General features: G+C 46.0%; 1 protein-coding gene and 1 long non-coding RNA gene across 2 annotated transcripts in view; both read right to left on the reverse strand.

Annotated features, from left to right (window-relative positions):
* Positions 1–4,274: 4,274 nt before the first annotated feature.
* On the reverse strand, positions 4,275–5,762 carry LOC120683468. The gene is made up of 3 exons (XR_005678806.1): positions 5,683–5,762; positions 4,563–4,664; positions 4,275–4,488 (listed from the first exon to the last, which is right to left on the reverse strand). It is a non-coding gene; the product is annotated as an uncharacterized LOC120683468 (long non-coding RNA).
* A 181-nt stretch (positions 5,763–5,943) lies between these two features.
* LOC120683064 overlaps positions 5,944–22,134 on the reverse strand; it is a 28,262-nt gene continuing 12,071 nt past the window's right edge. The window contains exons 2-6 of the mRNA XM_039965080.1: positions 7,544–7,621; positions 7,256–7,457; positions 6,515–6,553; positions 6,273–6,376; positions 5,944–6,084 (exon numbers count right to left, since the gene is read on the reverse strand). Of these exons, the coding sequence (XP_039821014.1) occupies positions 5,959–6,084; positions 6,273–6,376; positions 6,515–6,553; positions 7,256–7,457; positions 7,544–7,621 (549 nt within the window). The 3' untranslated portion in view covers positions 5,944–5,958. The remainder of the gene's footprint in view (positions 6,085–6,272; positions 6,377–6,514; positions 6,554–7,255; positions 7,458–7,543; positions 7,622–22,134) is intronic.

Consider the following 22,134-nt stretch of genomic DNA (forward strand, 5'->3'; position numbering starts at 1 on the left):
GTTGACGCCCCTCACTAAAGGGCCGACCCCACCTGTCGGCTCCGCCTTCCCCGTCGCGCCGCACTGCAACGTGCTCCCGAGATCTCCGGCCGAAACTCCCGCAACCTTCCTTCCCTGCTCCCATCCCGAGATCTCCGGCCGTCCCCTTTAAACCGCCCGCGGAACACCTGCGCTCCTCCCATCCCGCAGCCCAAACCCTAGCTGCAGCCACCCGCTACCCCGGCGCTCGAAGCAGAACAACCGCCGCCGCAGGTGAGCGATTCCTCGAGCAATTGCTCGCCGCAGGTGTGGAATGGGACGGTCTTGGCGTAATAATTAGGTCTTTTTGGTTTGGAGTAACTTACCTGCGGGGCAGGGGCGGTAAGCTTCTATGGCCCTCATACTGAGTGGCCTCGTCTGTGCTTGGTCTGCGTACCTGTGTCTTGATGCCCACTAGACCTACTCCATAGTCGCCGATCCACCCTCACGATTACTCCTTACCAACGAGATTCTTTGTAAAGGCCTCGTAGTGAGTTTGCTAGTCATCTCACCTAAGGAAGTGTGATGAACAACTAGCGTAGCTCACGACTTGTGGGTAAAGATGTGCAACCACTGCAGAGTGTAAAACTGGTATACTAGCTGTGCTCACGGTCATGAGCGGCCCAGATCCTCCTTTTGATTAGTGGGGTTGTCTCCTTCCGACGAGGGAGGTGCCTCTCGGGGTTACCTTGGTTTGGTTTGGTTTGGTTCTCAGTAGTTTCTTAATTAATTATGATCAATTACTATGTAACTGGGTTTAAGGTAATTCATCAACTTGTAGTGAATAGCTTTAATAAAATTTTGCCAACACATAAAAGCTAATGCAGTCAGTCAGCCAACCTTAGAGCCTCATAGTTTGTGTTATACTTGTTGAGTACAAGTTGTGTACTCACTCTTGCCTCTTCTCTACTTTTTCCTCTAGGATACTCTACTACTACTCAGTTCCTGCCGACATGAGGGAGTTCGCTCAGCGCTACCAGGACTACAAGGACTTCTAGGCGTTCGTCTCCCAGTCGACGTCCCTGTGGCGCCCTGCTCAGCTTGGAGAGTTTTTATTGTATTTTGTACTTCGCTTCTGCTGTATCAGACATTTTTTCATTAATGTAATAAATAACATCCGTATTCGCTTTATTATATCTTTTTACGGGATATGTGCTGTGATATACTGCTCATTCTGTTGTATATACGTGTGACTTGATCCTGGCACGTATATGATTGCTCGGTTTATGTCCTTTTATAAACCGGGTGTTACAGCCTAATTACTCGAATGTCGGGTCGAGATTCTTTTTAAGGGGGGTAGGCTGTGACACCCTAGGTGATTAAATCGCTAAATCAACGTCATGCATACAACATCATGAATAATTGTAAGTAAGTTTCAAAACCATGTTTTCTTGCATATGTGTATGTGCATGTGTGTATAGGTGTGTGCATATAAGACTATTTCATAATATGATTGTAATATTTCATGCTCAACTTGTCATTAAAAGTATTTAATAGAAAAACACTCATAATTTAGTGCCTTGCAAGTCTACATGAAATAATTAGGAATTCAAAATCTTAGTTGTGTTAGATTTAAAATAACTTTCAAACCGTGGCTTAATTGAACATTTTCCTGAAATAAAACTTGTAGAGTTTTAAATGTTGAACCACTTTCATGCTCAAATATTTTCAAGTTTCCATACAAAAGTCAAAGAAAATTTGAATTTAACTCGAATCGGGTAATAATGTACATTCGTCGGGATTTCAAATTTAACTTTTGAATTGAGCCCCAAATGAAAGTAAGCCTGAAACAAAAGTGGTAGGGTTTGAAATTTGGAACAGCTTTTGTATTCAAAACTTTTCGAGTGTTAATTGAAAATTTTGAGAAAAATTCAAATTTGAATCAGTCAAATCTCTTTCTCTCTCTACTCTCTCTTTCCTCTCTCCCTCCCCTGTTCTGCGCCGGCCGAGCCGAGGCTGCCGGCCATGCGCCGCCCTCCCCGGCCAGACCCGCCTCCCTACCACCGGGTTCTCCCAAACCGGCCCCCAATCCACTCGACCTCGAAGCGCACACGCCGAGGTTCCCTGCGCACACGCCGAGGTTGGCCGTCGAAGCGCCACGGCAACGCCGTGCCGAGCCGGCCGACTGCGCCTCGCCCCTTCTCTCGCCCTTGACCGCCTAGAGTCTTCCCTCGAGCTCAGAGACGTCCTCGACCTTCCCTTCGTCGCTCCTGAGATCGAGAGCCAAGCCCCGCGTGCCCCCTTTGCTGAGAACGGCCGCCGCCGCCCACCATGGCCGCCGCCGCCCCTAGGTTGCCACGGAGCCCCCAACGGACCCCGCAGCAAGCTTCCCTGCCCTCCACCGGTGCTCCCCGACCCACTCACCGTCGCCCACGACCGCCGGACGGTCACCGCCGCCGCTCGCCGCCACCGCCGGCCGCTGCTCTCCACGGCGCCGCCCGTTCCGGCCACCCCAGCCCCAACCGAGCCCACCCCTAGGTTCCTCTCGCTCTCCTGTTGCCTCTCCCCCACCGGGCCCTCGCCGCCGGCGACCACAGGCGCCGGATTTCGGCCGCCCGCCACCTCCCCAGCTCCAAAGTCCGGCCAGGGGCATATCTACGAGGAAATCACGTCTTCCAGGGGCCTCTGCGCAAAAAGTTATTTTTCCTTTTTGTTTTCCAAAGCAGTGAACTTGTAAAATCGATATAAATTCGTAGAAAAATCGGAAAAATGCAAACTCAATTGATCTGAGTTCCTTGTTACTAGATCTACAACTTTGATTACATGCACATATTTATTTTCTGCTATATTTTAGTCTAGGAAAAATATTAGATTACATAGGCTATAATTATTCTAGGAGTTCTACTCAGCATCTATGGGTGATTTTTATCTGGTAGCTGCTTCATGCCATGCTTAGCTTTATGTAAAAATTTTAGCACCAGTTAACACCTGTAACTATATGAAACCCTAGTCTTGGCTAGATCTAGTAGAATAATTTACTTTTTATTTCTGGATGTTCTGATATAGATATGTGAATGAAACTTTTTCTGTGTACTTACAATACTAGATGAACATCACTGTCCAAGTTTCGTTATTTTTATATTTGTGTAGCTAGCTCTGTGAATTAATCCTTAAAAATGGTGCTATATTGTGATAAATAGTTGTTGCATCTGGAAAAATCTAAAATTTTTACTGTGGCTTATTCTTCAGAAGATAAGCTAGCATACAAATTTTGAGAGCCTAAAACACTTTGTAACTCTCTGTACTAATTAGTCTTGTTATATGGGAGTTAAATTTGTCAATTTTATTACTCCTGTTTTATGTCTAGAAAAATTCTGATAAATCTAAAGTGTGTTTAGAATCGTATGTAGACTCCTCTGTAAAAATTTGGGACTTAGAAACTAAGTATAACCCTTTGTAGAAATAAGTTTGCATTATTGCTAGTAAAGTTTGTCTTATTTTTCATGCTCTGTGTACTGCTCCATAAAATTTGAAAAATTAACAGTGGACTCCTCATAAGTGTGGTACGACTCAGTAAATTTTTTTGGCACCATTACTTGCATGGTTTGATCTGTATAAATAGTTTCATATCCTAGCAGTGGCTGTGTATATGGTTTTTCATAATTTTTCTGCTGCATGAAAATTTCCTCAAATTTTTACAGCAAGATCTATACTTTATGAAGTACACTAAATAAGAATTTCAACCTCAGAAATGATGTGTGACTATAGCTTTGGACAAAGCATGTTATCGTTAGTTTTGTTAAAGGAAACAACTTTTGTATGTTTTGGTATATGATGAAAACCCCACTTTGACTTTATGCCGCCCGGCTGCTAGGCGGCCTCCTCCCGCCAAGGACCTCCATGCAATAAAAGCCAAGTTTTATTTACATATAGGTCCCTACAACCCAGCAGGGGGGCGGTAGGCCCCCTGCCGCCACCCCGCCTACCGGGTTGCAGGGGTATAAAACTGTAAATTTTGAAACCAAAAATATATTTCTATAAAAAATATTTTTTCAAAAATATAAAAATAAAAAAACCACCATGTAACCTCCATTGATAGCAGCAGGCAGCAGCGGTAAAGCGTCCCTGTCATGCGCCTACTGGTGTCGTGGGTAGCCCAGTTCAGCTCGAGATGGCCACGGATCGGAATATGGATTTGCCGTAGCTTTTACCGTGTCCTGCTGCAACACCCGCCTGCCGTCGCGTACGCTATATTCCCCGTAGCGGAACGTTTATCGTTCCTCAGTGCAGATAGTGTAAGTGCAGTGGCCATACCGTGGAGAAATGTGATTCTAATCTCGATTACATTATCTGTAATAAGTTGAAATCGCACATTGCCTCAAAGTGCCATTAATTTGCTCAAGATGCCAAAGCCGAACGCGGCTATTACAAACCTTATAACTAGCTAACAACAATATAGGCGTCCTGCGTCCTGCTCGCAGAACTGCTCCCACTGGATGTTGGAAGCTTAACATTTGGTCTGTTGCTTGCCTGCTTTGTAGGATGAGCTGTCAGTCACAAGAGCTCATAAAATTTTACTTATAGAAAAAATATGTTTCACTTACTCCTGCTGCGGGTGACTGGGCGATGAGGAACAAACCGTGGTGGAGGTGGCTTCCGGGGAGTTGTGATGCGGCGGCGTTGAGACGGCGACGCGCTGGCCTGGGCTGCAGTTGGCAATGCTTGAGAGGAGAGATAAAAGAGAAACTAATTTGATGAACCAATTGCTTGCAGTTTTTTATTAGAGATGCTACCTTACAATCTTTAGGTAAGGAAATAGTTCTCACATTGCTGAAATTAGGGAAACTGAAAGCAAGGAAAGTACTCACTTCATTTTGATAATCTAAGTCAAAAGCTTTCAGCTTTTTCCAACAAAAATTAGAACTAGTTAGATTTGCTACATAAAAAATTGATTCATCTCGAAAATATCTTCCTTTATATTATAATTTCATTTCATTTCATTTTATAAATAAATTTCAATAGCTTTTAGTGGTCAAAGCTCAATGTCATACGACCAGAATTTTCAAAGTGGATGAAGTAATTCAAGGACAGCTAGGTGCTAGACACCTGTGCTGATCGCTGATCCAAAAGACAGCTGGGTCCTAGTCACCAGAGCTGATCCTCATTGGCCTCGTGTCCTTCCTTTTTGCTCGTGTTGCACACCCACGGCTGTACACATTGCCGAAGGCTGCAATAACTAAGACGATAAAGAAAATAAAAGGAAAATTCAATGCTGTGCCACTGAGAAAACCACTAAATCCCTCATATGCAATTGGCTGGACCCACATGTCATTGACAGCCGATAGCATATGACAGATTAGCTGTTTTCTTGGTGGCATACAAGGAAATTGCCCGAAAAAAAAAAGCAAACTGAAGAGAACAGACACTTAGCCTATCAGAAAGCCTGGTCTACCATAGAAAGGATTTAGGGACACTTAGCCATCCTACTTCCTAGGAGCGGGCACAAAACCAAAAAGCAGCCTAGACTACCCGTCCCTACTATTTCCACTATGGTCTCCCTCCCTATTAGTATTTCACTTCCTATATTCACCATTGCACTTCCTATCAGTATTGAATATAGCATGCCCATAACAATATTCTCTAGTAAGCCAACTCTAACATGGCACATGTATAATTAATCCATAAAGAAAGTGTATTAGATAAACTCAGCAGGCGAGCAAGTACCTGTTTTCTGCCCATATGGCATTGCAATCTTTGCTTTCCTATCACAAGTTGTCTTAAAGGCATTCTTAGCCACCCTTTTGGCAGTCGCAGGTTACAATGAACAAGCAAGCAAACAAAACACAAGAGTGAGACGTGAAGCCGCATATCAGTAATAGCCTCCACTATGGGATCTATTATCAATTTGCTCCTCTAAAGGGTACAACACATGCCAGAACACAAGAAACTCCTTTAAATAAAGGTGCTACATGAGGCTAGGGTACATAAGATGCATGTGAATCAACTGATGTTAAAGATGAATATAGAGAAAAGTACAACCACCCAACACACCTTTTCAATTTCCTCCCCTTCATCCATTTTGTCAACAGAATCATCTTCACAACTGAACACATCCTCACTCGTGCCCTGGAAAAGTCAAAGGGTTTTAATTTTTAAAAGATCCGTAGATCAAATGTGGCGCACCATCCAATGGTAAAGTCGACATACCACTTTGGGCCTATCATAACAAATCAGCAATCCAACTTAATGTAATGTGGCTAAGATGAATTATCATGAGATGAGCATACAAATGGTTTAATTGCTAATAAACTTACATGGTTGTCATCACATGAGCCGTCATCATACCCAACCTCATCACCATGAACAATGTGCTTGTCCATTTTACCAACCTCAAAAGGAGCCTTTCGCTTGTGTTTCCCTTAAAATAAGAATGCACAGGGGACCAATAGTTTTTTTTTTGGGGGGGGGGCGAGTTTAGGGTCAGCAAGATCCAAGGGACAGTAGCACAAATGGCCTAAAGAGTAAAATGCAACCAAAAATTAGGGTTATTACATACCATGGATACTATTGCTGCCCATCTCGGTTTCCTGTTCATCTGAAGTGAGGATAAAGTTGGTTACTCTCAGATCACCTCCACTTCCTCAAGTTGGGAAACAAACATGCAGTGCACAAACAAGACAAATACCTCCAAACTGTCAGGCGCATTTAACGCGTAAAAACCACACACTAAAAAATAAAACATGCTACTTCTCCAAATTTTGCAACCTACCCAATGCAAGTATCTGATGACTATTGAACCGGCCAAGCAGCAAGCAGAAAAGGCATCTGGATTCATGGTCAATGCAGACAGAGTGGAGCATCCAACATACATTCATACAATACTTGTCGAAAATCCAAACTGCCAGGCCCATTTAACGCTTAAAAACCACAAACTAAAAAATGAAACATGCTGCTGTTCCAAATTTTGCAACCTACCTAATGCAAGTATCTGATGACTATTGAACCGGCCATGCAGCAGGCAGAAAAGGCATCTGGATTCACGGTCAATGCAGACAGAGTGGAGCATCCAATATACATTCATACAATACTAGTCTGAAAAATAACAACCAACCACAAACCAAGAACCAATTAAAAATGGCTGGCCCAGCACCCAGGCAATGGCTAGCACTAGAAAGTGGGCGCTATACCAGCACAACCATCCAAGCATTGGCACCATTCAAACAACCATGTGGATGCAAGAAGAGGGAAGCAGAGGTGGGAGGTATGTATTAACACAGAACTTTTTTTGGGCACTAACCTGGGGCGATGTTTTGCAATTTATGCTTGAGGCAATCGCCAACCTGGTGTGACCCCAATGTGGAGAATGGAAGGTATTGTTTGCAGGCAACGCATTTGACCGTTATACCTTGGAGGAGGTACTCGAGCTCAGTACAGTGACGGTAGGTGCCGAGATCAGCATGGTAGCAGGCGCTACAAATGAGACGGTTACAAAACCAAAGCTGCAACAAGGATAGGTTAGAATGAACAGAGAAACCAAAATCAAATCAAGCTGCATCCAAATTAATTCAGTCAGAGCTCAGCTCACCGAGAAAATGGGAGGCCGGAGAGGAACCTTGCATTCGGAACACTGAAGGAAACTTGAACTCAGGATGCACTTCCTCCACTGGGCAGGATGTTATATTGTGATCCAAATTTTGATGGGAGATTGTTGGAATTTAGGCTTGCATTAAGGCCCATGTGGTGCAAACTTTTAATCCCACATTGCTAGTAGAAGTTGAGGAGACCACGTGACTCTCCTATATATCTAACTATAACGACCCGGCCCGGGATAACGGCTAAGATCTACTCTTCAAGTTGAGTAAACCACACCTACTAATTAATCCCCTTGCGCTTTCGTCCTCGCTTCGCGCAAAAAAGATCGATCCGGAATTAATTAGCTTCCCGTGACTCGGTATTTAAATTGGTCTGGCTCTCAATCGGTTTTCAGTATGGGACAATTCCCGCGGGCGAACAGTGTCGCGGCGCTACAGTAACCCGACGTGCTACAGAACTCGAGCTACAGTAACCGACATCAGGCCCGGCCCAAATCGGCTACAGTACCCGAGCTACAGTACCCCCCCGTCCCGTCTGCTACAGTACCCGGCCCGACACTGTTCCCATGGCTGTTACACTAACCCATAGGCTTCACCGGAGAATATCAATCCTATTATTCCTCTTGTAAGCCGCCGCTAGGCGTTGTACACAAACACCCGATATAGTGAAGTTCTTGTTGGCTGGCGCCTGTGGTTTTTAACCTTGGCATTGGAGGGGTTTTACACGTTAAATCCTCGTGTCTTTCTATGGTTTGATCTTTCTATTTTTCATCATTTTGTTCGCCGTCGCTTCTAACAAGTGGTACCAAAGCCGTGGTTTCAAGTTAGGGTTTCGTGATGGCGTCGATGAAGTATGATCTACCGATGTTGAACTACAAGACAAGGTTCTCGCTGTGGCAAGTCAAGATGAGAGCTATTCTGGCGCAAACCAATGATCTTGATGAGGCACTGGAAAAATTCGGGAAGAAAAAGAAGGATGAGTGGACCGATGAGGAGAAGCGCAAGGACCGTAAGGCTCTTTCTCTTATTTAGCTTCATCTATCTAATGATATTCTACAAGAAGTGCTGCAGAAAAAGACTGCTACAGAATTGTGGCTAAAACTGGAATCGATCTGCATGTCGAAGGATCTTACCAGTAAATTGCATATGAAGTTGAAGCTGTACACGCTTAAGATGCAGGAGGGTGATTCGGTGATGGGTCACCTATCTGTCTTCAAGGAGATCGTTGCTGACCTAGGGTCGATGGAGGTTAAGTATGAAGATGAGGACTTAGGTCTTCTTTTATTATGCTCTTTGCCAAGTTCTTATGCAAGTTTCCGTGACACCATAATATTAAGCCGTGATGAACTAACCCTTACGGAAGTTTGTGAGGCACTCCAGTCTAAGGAGAAGATGAAAGGCATGGTGCAGATAGATGGCTCGTCCTCTAGGGGCGACGCTTTGCATGTCAGAGGCGGATCAGAGCAAAGATCCTCAAGTGATAACAACGATCGTGGCAAGAGCAATGACGGTAGAGGCCGCTCCCAGTCCAAAGGTCCCAAGAAGAAATTCTGTAAGTATTGCAAGAAGAAATCTCATATGATTGAGGATTGCTGGAAATTGCAGAATAAGGAGAAGAAGAAAAATAAATCTGATGGTAAGGCTAGTGTTGCTTCTACTGGTGAAAACTCTGAGTCAGATTGTTTGGTTGTCTTTGCTGGTTGTGTTGCTGGTCATGATAAGTGGATTCTTGATTCTGCATGTTCTTTTCATATCTGCACTAATAGAGACTGGTTCAGTTCCTATGAGTCTTTGCAGAACGGTGATTTTGTGCGCATGGGAGATGATAACCCATGTGAGATTATTGGCATTGGCTCTGTTCAGATCAAGACCCATGATGGCATGATTCGCATACTGAAGAATGTAAGGCACATACCAGGGATGAAAAGAAATCTGATCTCGTTGAGCACACTTGATAAAGAAGGACTCAAATACACCGGTTCAGGTGGAGTTGTGAAGGTATCTAAAGGTTCTCTTGTATGTTTGCTGGGTGATCTCAATCCTTCAAATTTATATGTTCTCAGAGGTTGTACTTTGCATGGTTCTGTTTTTGCTGCTAATGTTGCTAATGCTGAACCTAGTAAAACTGACCTTTGGCATATGCGTCTTGGACACATGAGTGAACTCGGTATGGCAGAATAGATGAAGAGAAACCTGCTGGATGGCTGCATTCTGAGTGGCAAGAAGTTCTGTGAGCATTGTGTATTTGGTAAGCATAAGAGGGTCAAATTCAATACCTCTGTTCATACCACAAAAGGTACACTTGATTATGTTCATGCTGATTTGTGGGGTCCTTCACGTAAGCCTTCATATGGTGGTGCTCGTTATATGCTTACCATTATTGATGATTACTCTAGAAGAGTCTGGCCTTATTTTCTGAAAAGCAAAGATGATACTTTTGCTGCTTTTATAGAATGGAAAGTTATGATAGAAAGGCAAACTAAGAAGAAGGTCAAGGTGCTTCGAACTGATAATGGTGGAGAGTTCTGTTCGGATGCTTTTGATGATTATTGCAGAAAAGAAGGCATTGTTAGGCATCACACCATACCATACACTCCTCAGCAGAATGGTGTGGCCGAGCATATGAACAGGACTATCATCTCGAAGGCTCGTTGCATGCTGTCCAATGCCCATATGAACAAGCGTTTTTGGGCTGAGGCTGCTAATACAGCATGTTATTTGATCAACAGATCGCCTTCTATTCCACTCAACAAGAAGACTCCTATTGAGGTATGGTCTGGTACACCTGCAGATTATTCACACTTGAGAGTTTTTGGCTGCACTGCTTATGCTCATGTTGATAATGGAAAATTAGAGCCTAGAGCTATTAAATGTCTATTTCTTGGTTATGGTTCGGGAGTCAAAGGATATAAATTATGGAATCCTGAAACTAGAAAGACTTTCATGAGCAGAAGTGTTGTTTTCAATGAATCTGTGATGTTTACTGACAGTTTGTCCACAGATGATGCTTTGGTTGAGAAATTGCAGTCACAAGTTAGTGTGCAGGTGGAGCTTATGGATGACCAGGAAAATGAAGTTGTTGGTAATGATGTTTCAGATAGTGTTCCTGATACTATTCAGCACTCACCTCCAGTTTCACAGTCTGATTTGCAGCATGAGGAGGATGTAGATTTACCTATTGCTCTTTGCAGATCAAAGAGGAGTTGTGGACCTCCAAACCGTTTAATTGAGGAGTGTAATCTGACTTATTATGCTTTGAGTTGTGTTGAACAGGTGGAGGATGCTAGTGAGCCAGGAACATATTCTGAAGCCATTGATTCTGTTGATAAGGAGAAGTGGATCTCAGCTATGCAGGAGGAGATGCAGTCTCTTGAGAAGAATGGCACATGAGAGATTGTAAGCTTGCCTGAGAAAAAGAAGACTGTTCGCTGCAAATGGGTCTTCAAGAGAAAGGAGGGTTTGTCTTCTAGTGAGCCTCCAAGATTTAATGCAAGGTTAGTTGCAAAGGGTTTCAGTCAGATTCCTGGTGTTGACTATAATGATGTGTTCTCTCCAGTTGTGAAGCATAGCTCAATTCGGACTTTCTTTAGTATTGTTGCTATGCATGATCTTGAGCTTGAGCAGTTAGATGTGAAGACTGCATTTTTACATGGAGAGCTTGAGGGGGAAATTTACATGGATCAGCCAGAAGGATTCATAGTGCCAAGCAAAGAGAATTATGTTTGCAAATTAAAGAAGTCCTTGTATGGTTTGAAACAGTCTCCTCGTCAGTGGTATAAGAGGTTTGATTCATTTATGTTGTTACATGGTTTTAAAAGATCTGAATATGATAGCTGTGTTTACATTAAGATTGTTGAGGAATCATCTATATACTTGTTGTTATATGTTGATGACATGTTTATTGCTGCCAAGAGCAGAAAAGAAATCACTACAGTAAAGAAATTGTTGAGTAGTGAATTTGATATGAAGGATCTTGGTGTTGCTAAGAAAATTCTAGGTATGGAGATTACTAGAGACAGAAAATCTAGTTTATTATTTCTTAGTCAGCATAATTACATTAACAAGGTTCTTCAGCGTTTCAATATGCATGATTCAAAGCCAGTTAGTACTCCTATTGCACCTCACTTTAAATTATCAGCTGCTCAGTGCCCTAGTTCTGAGGAGGATGTTGAATACATGTCAAAAGTCCCATATTATAGTGCTGTTGGTTCTTTGATGTATGTCATGGTTTGCTCTCGCCCAGATTTATCATATGCTATGAGTTTGGTTAGCAGATACATGTCTAATCCTGGTAAAGAACACTGGAAGGCAGTTCAGTGGATTTTCAGGTACCTCAGAGGAACAGCAGATTCTTGTTTGAAGTTTGGGAGAACTGATCAGGGACTCATTGGTTATGTGGATTCAGATTATGCTGCTGATTTGGATAGGCGCAGGTCACTCACAGGTTATGTGTTCACTGTTAGTAGTTGTGCTGTGAGTTGGAAGGCTACTTTGCAGCCTGTTGTTGCTATGTCTACCACAGAAGCAGAATATATGGCTATTGCTGAAGCGTGCAAGGAGTTAGTTTGGCTGAAAGGTTTGTTTGCTGAGCTGTGTGGAGTTGATTCTTGTATTGATCTATTCTGTGATAGTCAAAGTGCTATTTGCCTCACTAAAGATCAGATGTTTCATGAAAGGACAAAGCATATTGATGTCAGGTACCATTATGTTCGTGATATTATTTCACAAGGTAAATTGAAGGTATGCAAGATCAGTACTCATGATAATCCAGCTGATATGATGACTAAACCAGTTCCTGTAGCTAAGTTTGAGCTTTGCTCAAGCTTAGTTGGTTTGACAGTTTAGCCCAAGAGGCTATTTGGCGCCAGAAGTTCTGTTCTTTGTTGTGTTCAGGTGATGATTTTGATATGCTACAAGAAGGAATTTGTCTCAAGGTGGAGTATATTATATTGTGATCCAAATTCTGATGGGAGATTATTGGAATTTATGCTTGGCCCATTAAGGCCCATGTGGTGCAAACTTTTAATCCCACATTGCTAGTAGAAGTTGAGGAGACCACGTGACTCTCCTATATATCTAACCCATAGGCTTCACCGGAGAATATCAATCCTATTATTCCTCTTGTAAGCCACCGCTAGGCGTTGTACACAAACACCCGATATAGTGAAGTTCTTGCTGGCTGGCGCCCGTGGTTTTTACCCTTCGCATTGGAGGGGTTTTCCACGTTAAATCCTCGTGTCTTTCTATGGTTTGATCTTTCTATTTTTCATCGTTTTGTTCGCCGTCGCTTCAAACACAGGATGAGTGGAATATTTGGCAGAAGGGCACTCACGCTGGTGTTTTAGAAACTCGCAGTAAGGAATGTATTTGTTGCAGTCGCATTTGAACTTTATCTGAGCAATGATGTTGTTCAGCAAATCGCAGGTGGAGTGAGTATCAGTAGCTAAACAATGGTGGTGGTGGATACAGTCACGACAATAGATTTGACCGCGGATGCACTGGCGGCACTGCCAGGAAGCACAAGAAAGGGGGAAATAATAAGAGAAGAAGTTGAGCTAGGAAAAAACAAAACATGGTAAACATCTCACCGACCGTGTACGCTCTGCAGTGGTAAGTTTCAGGCCGGAGGGTTCAGTGGCAATTTGTGCAGTCCAATAGCCCCTGGTTGATCCTGAGGTGAAACACACTCGTCTCCTGTGATTGAATCTATCAAATTAAGCATCGTGGAGAAACAATAGAGAAGAAGGAGAAGCATCTACGGCCGGGAGGACACGGATCGGACAGCACCCATGCCGGATCTGCGATGACGGTTAGGATCGAAGCTCCTCTGGGGATCCGATGAAAGGCCCAAGCTCCTCTGGGGATCCCTGTGGGAACAGAGCACGTCGTGTGATTAGGAGAACTGGAGAAAACAAGCGCGGGGGCGGGGGCACACTCACCGGAGATGAAGACATCGCGGGGCGCCGAGGAGGTGGCGGCGAACGTCGAGGAGAAGTAGCAGCGCTGCCGCAGTGTGGGAGGTGGCTGCAGCGCGCAAGCGGGAAGCCCCGATTTGGTCCTGCCACACGTCGAGCTCGTCCTGCACCACTGAAAGGCCCTTGTTTGGTTTTGGTAATTGAGTGACAACTTAGGTGGACTAATAAGTGTTTATGTTGAGATACATAGAAGATTAGTCCACACAAAGACACTAGTATGAGCAACATGTGCCATGGAGGAGAAATGGCTAAGGATTGATGCTATGCTCATATAGTGTGATCGAGGAGCTCATTGCATATGAGACATGACATGGAGTTATGTGACCAAAGTGGAGAAGATCAAGACAAGGCTTGGCTTGATGGACCAGTTGTAATGGAGAAGGGCAAGTCAAGGCTTTGAAGCGAGGGACCGCAAGGCGGTGAAGCTTGGGCAAGATTTGGCGCCGATGGACCGAGGCAACGGTGAAGAGCGAGCAAGGTCAAGATCGATGGACCAAAGAGGTCATGTGATGATATGGAGTGGATCATATCATTCAAGGAAGATCAAGCCAAGTGTTGACTCATGAAGATGATCTAAAGGCTTGATTGTAACACCCGGTTTATAAAAGGACATAAACCGAGCAATCATATACGTGCCAGGATCAAGTCACACGTATATACAACAGAATGAACAGTATATCATAGCACATATCACGTAAAAAGATATAATAAAGCGAATACGAATGTTATTTATTACATTAATGACATAAATGTCTGATACAGCGGAAGCGAAGTACAAATACGATGAAAGCTCTCCGAAGCTGAGCAGGGCGCCACAGGGACGTCGACTGGGAGACGAACACCTAGAAGTCCTCGTAGTCCTGGTAGCGCTGGACGAACTCCCTCGTGTCGGCAGGAACTGAGCAGCAGTAGCGTAGCCAAGAGGAAAAAGTAGAGAAGAGGCAAGAGTGAGTACACAACTTGTACTCAACAAGTATAACACAAACTATGAGGCTCTAAGGTTGGCTGACTCAACTGCATTAGCTTTTAATCTTGGCAAAATTTTATTAAAGCTATTTACTACGAGTTGATGAATTAACATTAACCCAGTTACATAGTAATTAATCAAAATTAATTATGTAACTACTGAGAACCATACCAAATCATACCAAGGTAACCCCGGGAGGCACCCCCCTCGTCGGAAGGAGACAACCCCACTAATCAAAAGGAGGATCTGGGCCGCTCATGACCGTGAGCACGGCTAGTATACCCGTTTTACACTCTGCAGAGGTTGCACATCTTTACCCACAAGTCGTGAGCTACGCTAGAGGTTCATCACACTTCCTTAGGTGAGATGACTAGCGACTCACTACGAGGCCGTTACAAAGAATCTCGTTGGTAAGGCGTAACCGTGAGAGTTAGGTCAGCGACGATGGGGCCCACCTCCAGGGGTACAAGCACAGGAGCGCAATCCAAGCACAGACCAAGCCGAAGGAGCAGGGACCATTGAAGCTTACTACTCTTGCCCCGCAGGTAAGTTACTCCAAACCAAAAAGACCTAATTAGTAAGCCAAGTCTATCTCATTCTAGCCTTGTGGTAGCGCTGTTGTCCCAGGTTGTCGCTCTATGAACCGGTCCTTATGGAGAGTGGCCAACCAAGCACTAAGCACCGTGCTGCCCCCCTAAACCATGTTTCTACAAAAACCATCTTTTAACGAGACGTGAGCCACTCATCCACACAGAGGGCCACTCTCAGAATTATGTTCAAGTAAACCATTAATCAATTTAATTAAAAAGGACCAGAATGTGTTATAGCGCAGCAACCTAGCACAACTAACCAAAATGCAACCCAAAGGTATACATAAAGGATATAAAGTGGCTAGGAAAGTCCTTAAAGGCATACAGTATTAAAATGCAGTATGAAATTGTAATTAAAGGTGATAGGTTGCTCATGTTATACTTGCCTTCCTCATACTGCTCTGGCTGCTGCTCAAACTGCTCCGAAGACGGCAGCTCCGGGTACTAGTACTGGGGCTCCTCAGATGGATCAACGTCTACTCACGAACACATGGCCAAAACAATGCACAATAATAAGCATACAAGCAAACACTAACAAAAGCTAAGAAACAGTACATCAATACATAAAAACAGCACACTAAACTAGTCTAAAGTTATTCTACGCGTTACAACGATTGCGTGGACATAAAGAACGCTTAAAACGGAGCTAAAACACATTTTCTAGGCTAAAAACAAGGTTCAGTGGCTTATTTGTAATAAAAACAGGGTTCCAGGGACTTTTCTGCTAAAACCGAGGGCCTAAACATAATTAAAGCATAGATCTAGGGTCCAACATGCAAAAACTACAACTCTGGACCGCGGGTTCGATTTCTAAGAAGGCCAGGGGCTTAAGCGTTAAAAACAGGACCTATTTGGAAATACTTTTGAACTATCACAGACTGCGGCTTGAATCCCAGGAACTTCAGGGACTCTTTAGCAAAACTGGCAGGCCGAACCGGTACATTTAGATCTGGGCGCTTGGATCCAGATCGGGTGGCTCGGGATCTAATCTTGGCCGATGGCTTCTGATTGGACGGCTGAGGTCGAACGCGACCGACGGCGGCGGCGGGACTCGCCGGGATTCCTCTCCCGCGGCGGGGGATCGCCGGCGTAAGCCGAAATCGACGCTCAGGGTCTCGATTCGATGCGGATTAGTGTCTAGGATGGACTACGCGCCATGCGTAGTCCACCTGGGACCTTTGCGGGCCTCGGGGAGGTCCGTGGCGGTGAGAGCAAGGGCGGCGGCGGCTCTGCACGGTGGCTCTCGCCGGTGAGCCGCGTTCTCCCGGTCCCGGTCCCGTTCTGGGTCGGTTCTTGCTACTAGGAGTGTCAACGGGGTATGGGTGATCTACTCCAGCACCTAGCATTGGTGTTCATCCAACAGAGCGGGCTCTGGTCATGGCGCGGCGGCGGTGCAGCGCCGGCAGCCGGTGACCGGCCCTCTAGGGCGCTCTATGGCCTACATCATCTAGCGCAAAAGAATCATGAAGCTGGGGCGGTGCTCACCGGGCTTGTAATTGGATGGGAACGTAGCGCAACAGCGCCGGCGTCGAGATCCGGCGGAAGCGGCACTGCGGAGCTCGGGCCCGATTCTGGCGAGGCAGGGCCCTAGGGCCGGTGTAGAGGGCTCGGGAAGCCTCCTGGATGCTCGGTGGTGCTCTTGCGAGGATTTTCCGGGGTGGAGGCGCAGCGGGGTGGCGTGGGCGCGGCGGCGCAGAGGAGCGGCGGCACGGCGGGGCTAGGCGCGCGGCTTGCTAGGGTCCTGGAGTGGCGACGGAGGTGGATAGGGTGCAGGGAGGGTTCACGGGGTGAGTTTTAAGGGAGGAGCCGGGGATCGCGGGCGCGGTTGGGGAAGGGAATCCCCGGTGGTTTCGCCGGAGATCTCGGCGGGCCGTCCCGCGGGGAAGACGACCCTGCCAGGCGGGCCCGGCGGGTCAGCGAGACGGGGAGAGGGTCGCGGGCGAGTGCGGGGTCGCGGCAGCGGGCGCTGACGTGCGGGCCCGGGGCGCAGCGGGCGAAGCGAGCGCGCGTGCGGTGTGGCGTGCGTTCCGCGCGGAGAGGGGCTGGCAGGTGGGCCAGGGGCGGTCGGTGGGAGCGGGCGCGAGCGCTCGCGGCGTGCGGAGGGAGGTCGCGGTGGCTGCCAGGTGGGGTGAGCAGGGCGCGGGGCCGACCTGTCAGAGGGGCGCAGCGCGCGAGCGTGGAAGAGCTGCGGGGCTGCGGAGTGTGGGCTGCGTGGGGCGAAGGGAGGAGCTGGGCCGGGGTGTTGACGCGGGTGGAGTGCGGGCCGGTTGACCAGAGAGAGGAGCGGGCGTGACGAACGCGCTGGCTGACGAGGCGGGGCGAGCGGGAGAGGGCAGGCCGCGGCGTGGGCCGGTGGCACGCGGGTGTTGGGCCGCGGCTGGAAACTGGGTTTGGGCTGCTATGGGTTTCCTCCCCCTTTTTTTTATTTCCTAATTCAAACTAACTCAAACCAAACAAACTATTTGAATTCAAATTTCAAATTTGAATTCAACCCTAACACTCAAACAAAATAAAACAATGCACCAACATGAATGCACAAACAAGTTAGCCCTAAAATAAATTTTTAATTACTTGAGCAACAAAATTAGGTTAAATGCAAGCCTATGCAAATTAAATCCTTAGAAAATAAAATAAACCAATTAAATTTATTATTAACTAGAAAATTAAATTAGGGTGTTACAAATCCTCCCCCCTTACAGGAATCTCGTCCCGAGATTCTGGGCTGGCTAGCAAAGAGATCAGGATAGGTCTTCATCAACTCCTCTTCCTTCTTCTGACAAGTGAACGGTCCGCTGAGCATAATCAATACGGACTCCCCATCTGGTAAGGGTCTCCATGCCCAAAATCACATCTATCCCCAAGGAATCAATGACGATCAAACCGGTACGGAACTCTGCCCCCCTTATGACAATACTAACTCTGGAGCATATAGAGCATGTGTGTATCTGGCCCCCAGGTGAGGTAACTATCATGGCTGTCCTCATACAAGAAACTGGTATACGATGCTGCTCGGCAAATGACTTGGAAATGAAAGAATGAGTAGCACCGGTATCGAAAAGCACCATAGCTGGATAAGAGTTGACCATGAATGTACCAATAACCACGTTAGGAGCCTCGGCCGCTGACTTGGCCGTCACGTGGTTCACCTTACCCTGTCGTGGCGCCCTGGGTTGGGCTGGGCGCCCCTGCTGTCCTGCCTGCCGTGGAGCCTGAGGTGCTGGACAACTTTTGGCATAATGACCTTTTTGCCCGCATTTGTAGCACATGCGATGATGGTGAATGGGGCTACTTGGTTGTCCTCCTTGTGAACTTATCATCACATCTTGCATTATTTCTGCTGCTTGCTCTTTGGACTCCTTGGGACCATGTGGCTGAATCACATTCATAGTGATAGTCAACCCATCAACATAATCATAGAGTGCTTGGTTCTTGACCTGGGTATCTCTAGAGCACTCAGGATCCTTTCTCTTCTGGATAGTCTGTAGCTCATCGACCGATGGACCGTTGAGGAAAAGGGAATCCTCTGTCAGCTTCTCTTGATGAGACCTCTTTCTCTTTATACCGGAGAACAACCTCGGGTTCCTCCTAGTCGTGGTTTCATCTTCAGTCGCACGAACTTGACGACAAGGAACGCCATAGAAGTGGCAACACGGACAAGCTTTCTCACCATCACCCATTGCACTGTCTCCAAGATCTTTTTGTTCTGTCGACATCTGAGCTGGGGCAAAGAGGAAACACAAATTGGTAAGGTCAAGGAAGAGAGAAAAACTCCATTATTTAGGGTTCTATCCTATTTAGACAACATTGCACAGGCATTACTGCTGAAAACTCCAGATAGGTGTTACATAAATCAGGGAACTAGGAACTAGAGCATAACTCTTCTGTTTCGTCTGAGAGATTCTCAACTTCTCTTGTACTAACTGTAGGCCGGGGTGTCACATCCCTACCCCCTTACAGAAACCGACGTCCCCGTCGGTGACGTCCTTGCCAGTGAATCCCTGGATATCATACCCTCTTCGTATTATCCTTCTTCTCAACAAACAAGACCGGGGAAACTCAAGGCATGATAAGGTAGAGAGGTTAGAGTGGATTGTTTTACCCCCAATGATCTAACTCATTTTATTAATTAGTTAACTTTAACATCAGAGTGATTTTCTTTAAACAAATTTAAACTACTAAGCTATGCAATCATTCAAAAATCCAAATCAAGCATGAAGCATAATAACAAGCAGATAATTTCACGATTTAGCCGAGTTTAACATACGACTCGACTAACACAACGCGTCGCAGAACGTACTACCGTATTATTATAAAAGGGTCACCTAACTAATACTCTTGGTGGTCAGATGACTGATTCAGGCCAAATCTACGAAAACTATTCTTCAGAGAGAAAAATCAAGGCAAGACGGGTAAAAGTCATAGAAGTCAAGGGGTATAATAGTAAAATAGTTTCAGCAGACAAGGATTGGAGAGAAGAACTCCTAGAACTCGACCAGTTCTATCTAGGCTTCGTCCTACAGTCGATACGGCTCTGATACCACTCTGTAACACCCGGTTTATAAAAGGACATAAACCGAGCAATCATATACGTGCCAGGATCAAGTCACACGTATATACAACAGAATGAACAGTATATCATAGCACATATCACGTAAAAAGATATAATAAAGCGAATACGAATGTTATTTATTACATTAATGACATAAATGTCTGATACAGCGGAAGCGAAGTACAAATACGATGAAAGCTCTCCGAAGCTGAGCAGGGCGCCACAGGGACGTCGACTGGGAGACGAACACCTAGAAGTCCTCGTAGTCCTGGTAGCGCTGGACGAACTCCCTCGTGTCGGCAGGAACTGAGCAGTAGTAGCGTAGCCAAGAGGAAAAAGTAGAGAAGAGGCAAGAGTAAGTACACAACTTTACTCAACAAGTATAACACAAACTATGAGGCTCTAAGGTTGGCTGACTCAACTGCATTAGCTTTTAATCTTTGCAAAATTTTATTAAAGCTATTTACTACGAGTTGATGAATTACCATTAACCCAGTTACATAGTAATTAATCAGAATTAATTATGTAACTACAGAGAACCATACCAAATCATACCAAGGTAACCCCGAGAGGCACCCCCCTCGTCGGAAGGAGACAACCCCACTAATCAAAATGAGGATCTGGGCCGCTCATGACCGTGAGCACGGCTAGTATACCCGTTTTACACTCTGCAGAGGTTGCACATCTTTACCCACAAGTCGTGAGCTACGCTAGAGGTTCATCACACTTCCTTAGGTGAGATGACTAGCGACTCACTACGAGGCCGTTACAAAGAATCTCGTTGGTAAGGTGTAACCGCGAGAGTTAGGTCAGCGACGATGGGGCCCACCTCCAGGAGTACAAGCACAGGAGCGCAATCCAAGCACAGACCAAGCCGGAGGAGCAGGGACCATTGAAGTTTACTACTCTTGCCCCGCAGGTAAGTTACTCCAAACCAAAAAGACCTAATTAGTAAGCCAAGTCTATCTCATTCTAGCCTTGTGGTAGCGCTGTTGTCCCAGGTTGTCGCTCTATGAACCGGTCCTTATGGAGAGTGGCCAACCAAGCACTAAGCACCGTGCTGGCCCCCTAAACCATGTTTCTACGAAAACCATCTTTTAACGAGACGTGAGCCACTCATCCACACAGAGGACCACTCTCAGAATTATGTTCAAGTAAACCATTAATCAATTTAATTAAAAAGGACCAGAATGTGTTATAGCGCAGCAACCTAGCACAACTAACCAAAATGCAACCCAAAGGTATATATAAAGGATATAAAGTGGCTAGGAAAGTCCTTAAAGGCATACAGTATTAAAATGCAGTATGAAATTGTAATTAAAGGTGATAGGTTGCTCATGTTATACTTGCCTTCCTCATACTGCTCTGGCTGCTGCTCAAACTGCTCCGAAGATGGCTGCTCCGGGTACTGGTACTGGGGCCCCTCAGATGGATCAACGTCTACTCACGAACACATGGCCAAAACAATGCACAATAATAAGCATACAAGCAAACACTAACAAAAGCTAAGAAACAGTACATCAATACATAAAAACAGCACACTAAACTAGTCTAAAGTTATTCTACGCGTTACAACGATCGCGTGGACATAAAGAACGCTTAAAACGGAGCTAAAACACATTTTCTAGGCTAAAAACAAGGTTCAGTGGCTTATTTGTAATAAAAACAGGGTTCCAGGGACTTTTCTGCTAAAACCGAGGGCCTAAACATAATTAAAGCATAGATCTAGGGTCCAACGTGCAAAAACTACAACTCTGGACCGCGGGTTCGATTTCTAAAAAGGCCAGGGGCTTAAGCGTTAAAAACAGGACCTATTTGGAAATACTTTTGAACTATCACAGACTGCGGCTTGAATCCCAGGAACTTCAGGGACTCTTTAGCAAAACTGGCAGGCCGAACCGGTACGTTTAGATCTAGGCGCTTGGATCCGGATCGGGTGGCTCGGGATCTAATCTTGGCCGATGGCTTCTGATTGGACGGCTGAGGTCGAACGCGACCGACGGCGGCGGCGGGACTCGCCGGGATTCCTCTCCCGCGGCGGGGGATCGCCGGCGTAAGCCGAAATCGACGCTCAGGGTCTCGATTCGACGCGGATTAGTGTCTAGGATGGACTACGCGCCATGCGTAGTCCACCTGGGACCTTTGCGGGCCTCGGGGAGGTCCGTGGCGGTGAGAGCAAGGACGGCGGCGGCTCTGCACGGTGGCTCTCGCCGGCGGGCCGCGTTCTCCCGGTCCCGGTCCCGTTCTGGGTCGGTTCTTGCTACTAGGAGTGTCAACGGGGTATGGGTGATCTACTCCAGCGCCTAGCATTGGTGTTCATCCAGCAGAGCGGGCTCTGGTCATGGCGCGGTGGCGGTGCAGCGCCGGCAGCCGGTGACCGGCCCTCTAGGGCGCGCTATGGCCTACATCATCTAGCGCAAAAGAATCATGAAGCTGGGGCGGTGCTCACCGGGCTTGTAATTGGATGGGAACGTAGCGCAACAGCGCCGTCGTCGAGATCCGG

The sequence above is a fragment of the Panicum virgatum genome, chromosome 7N (assembly GCF_016808335.1).
Source record: "Panicum virgatum strain AP13 chromosome 7N, P.virgatum_v5, whole genome shotgun sequence".
NCBI lineage: Eukaryota > Viridiplantae > Streptophyta > Magnoliopsida > Poales > Poaceae > Panicum > Panicum virgatum.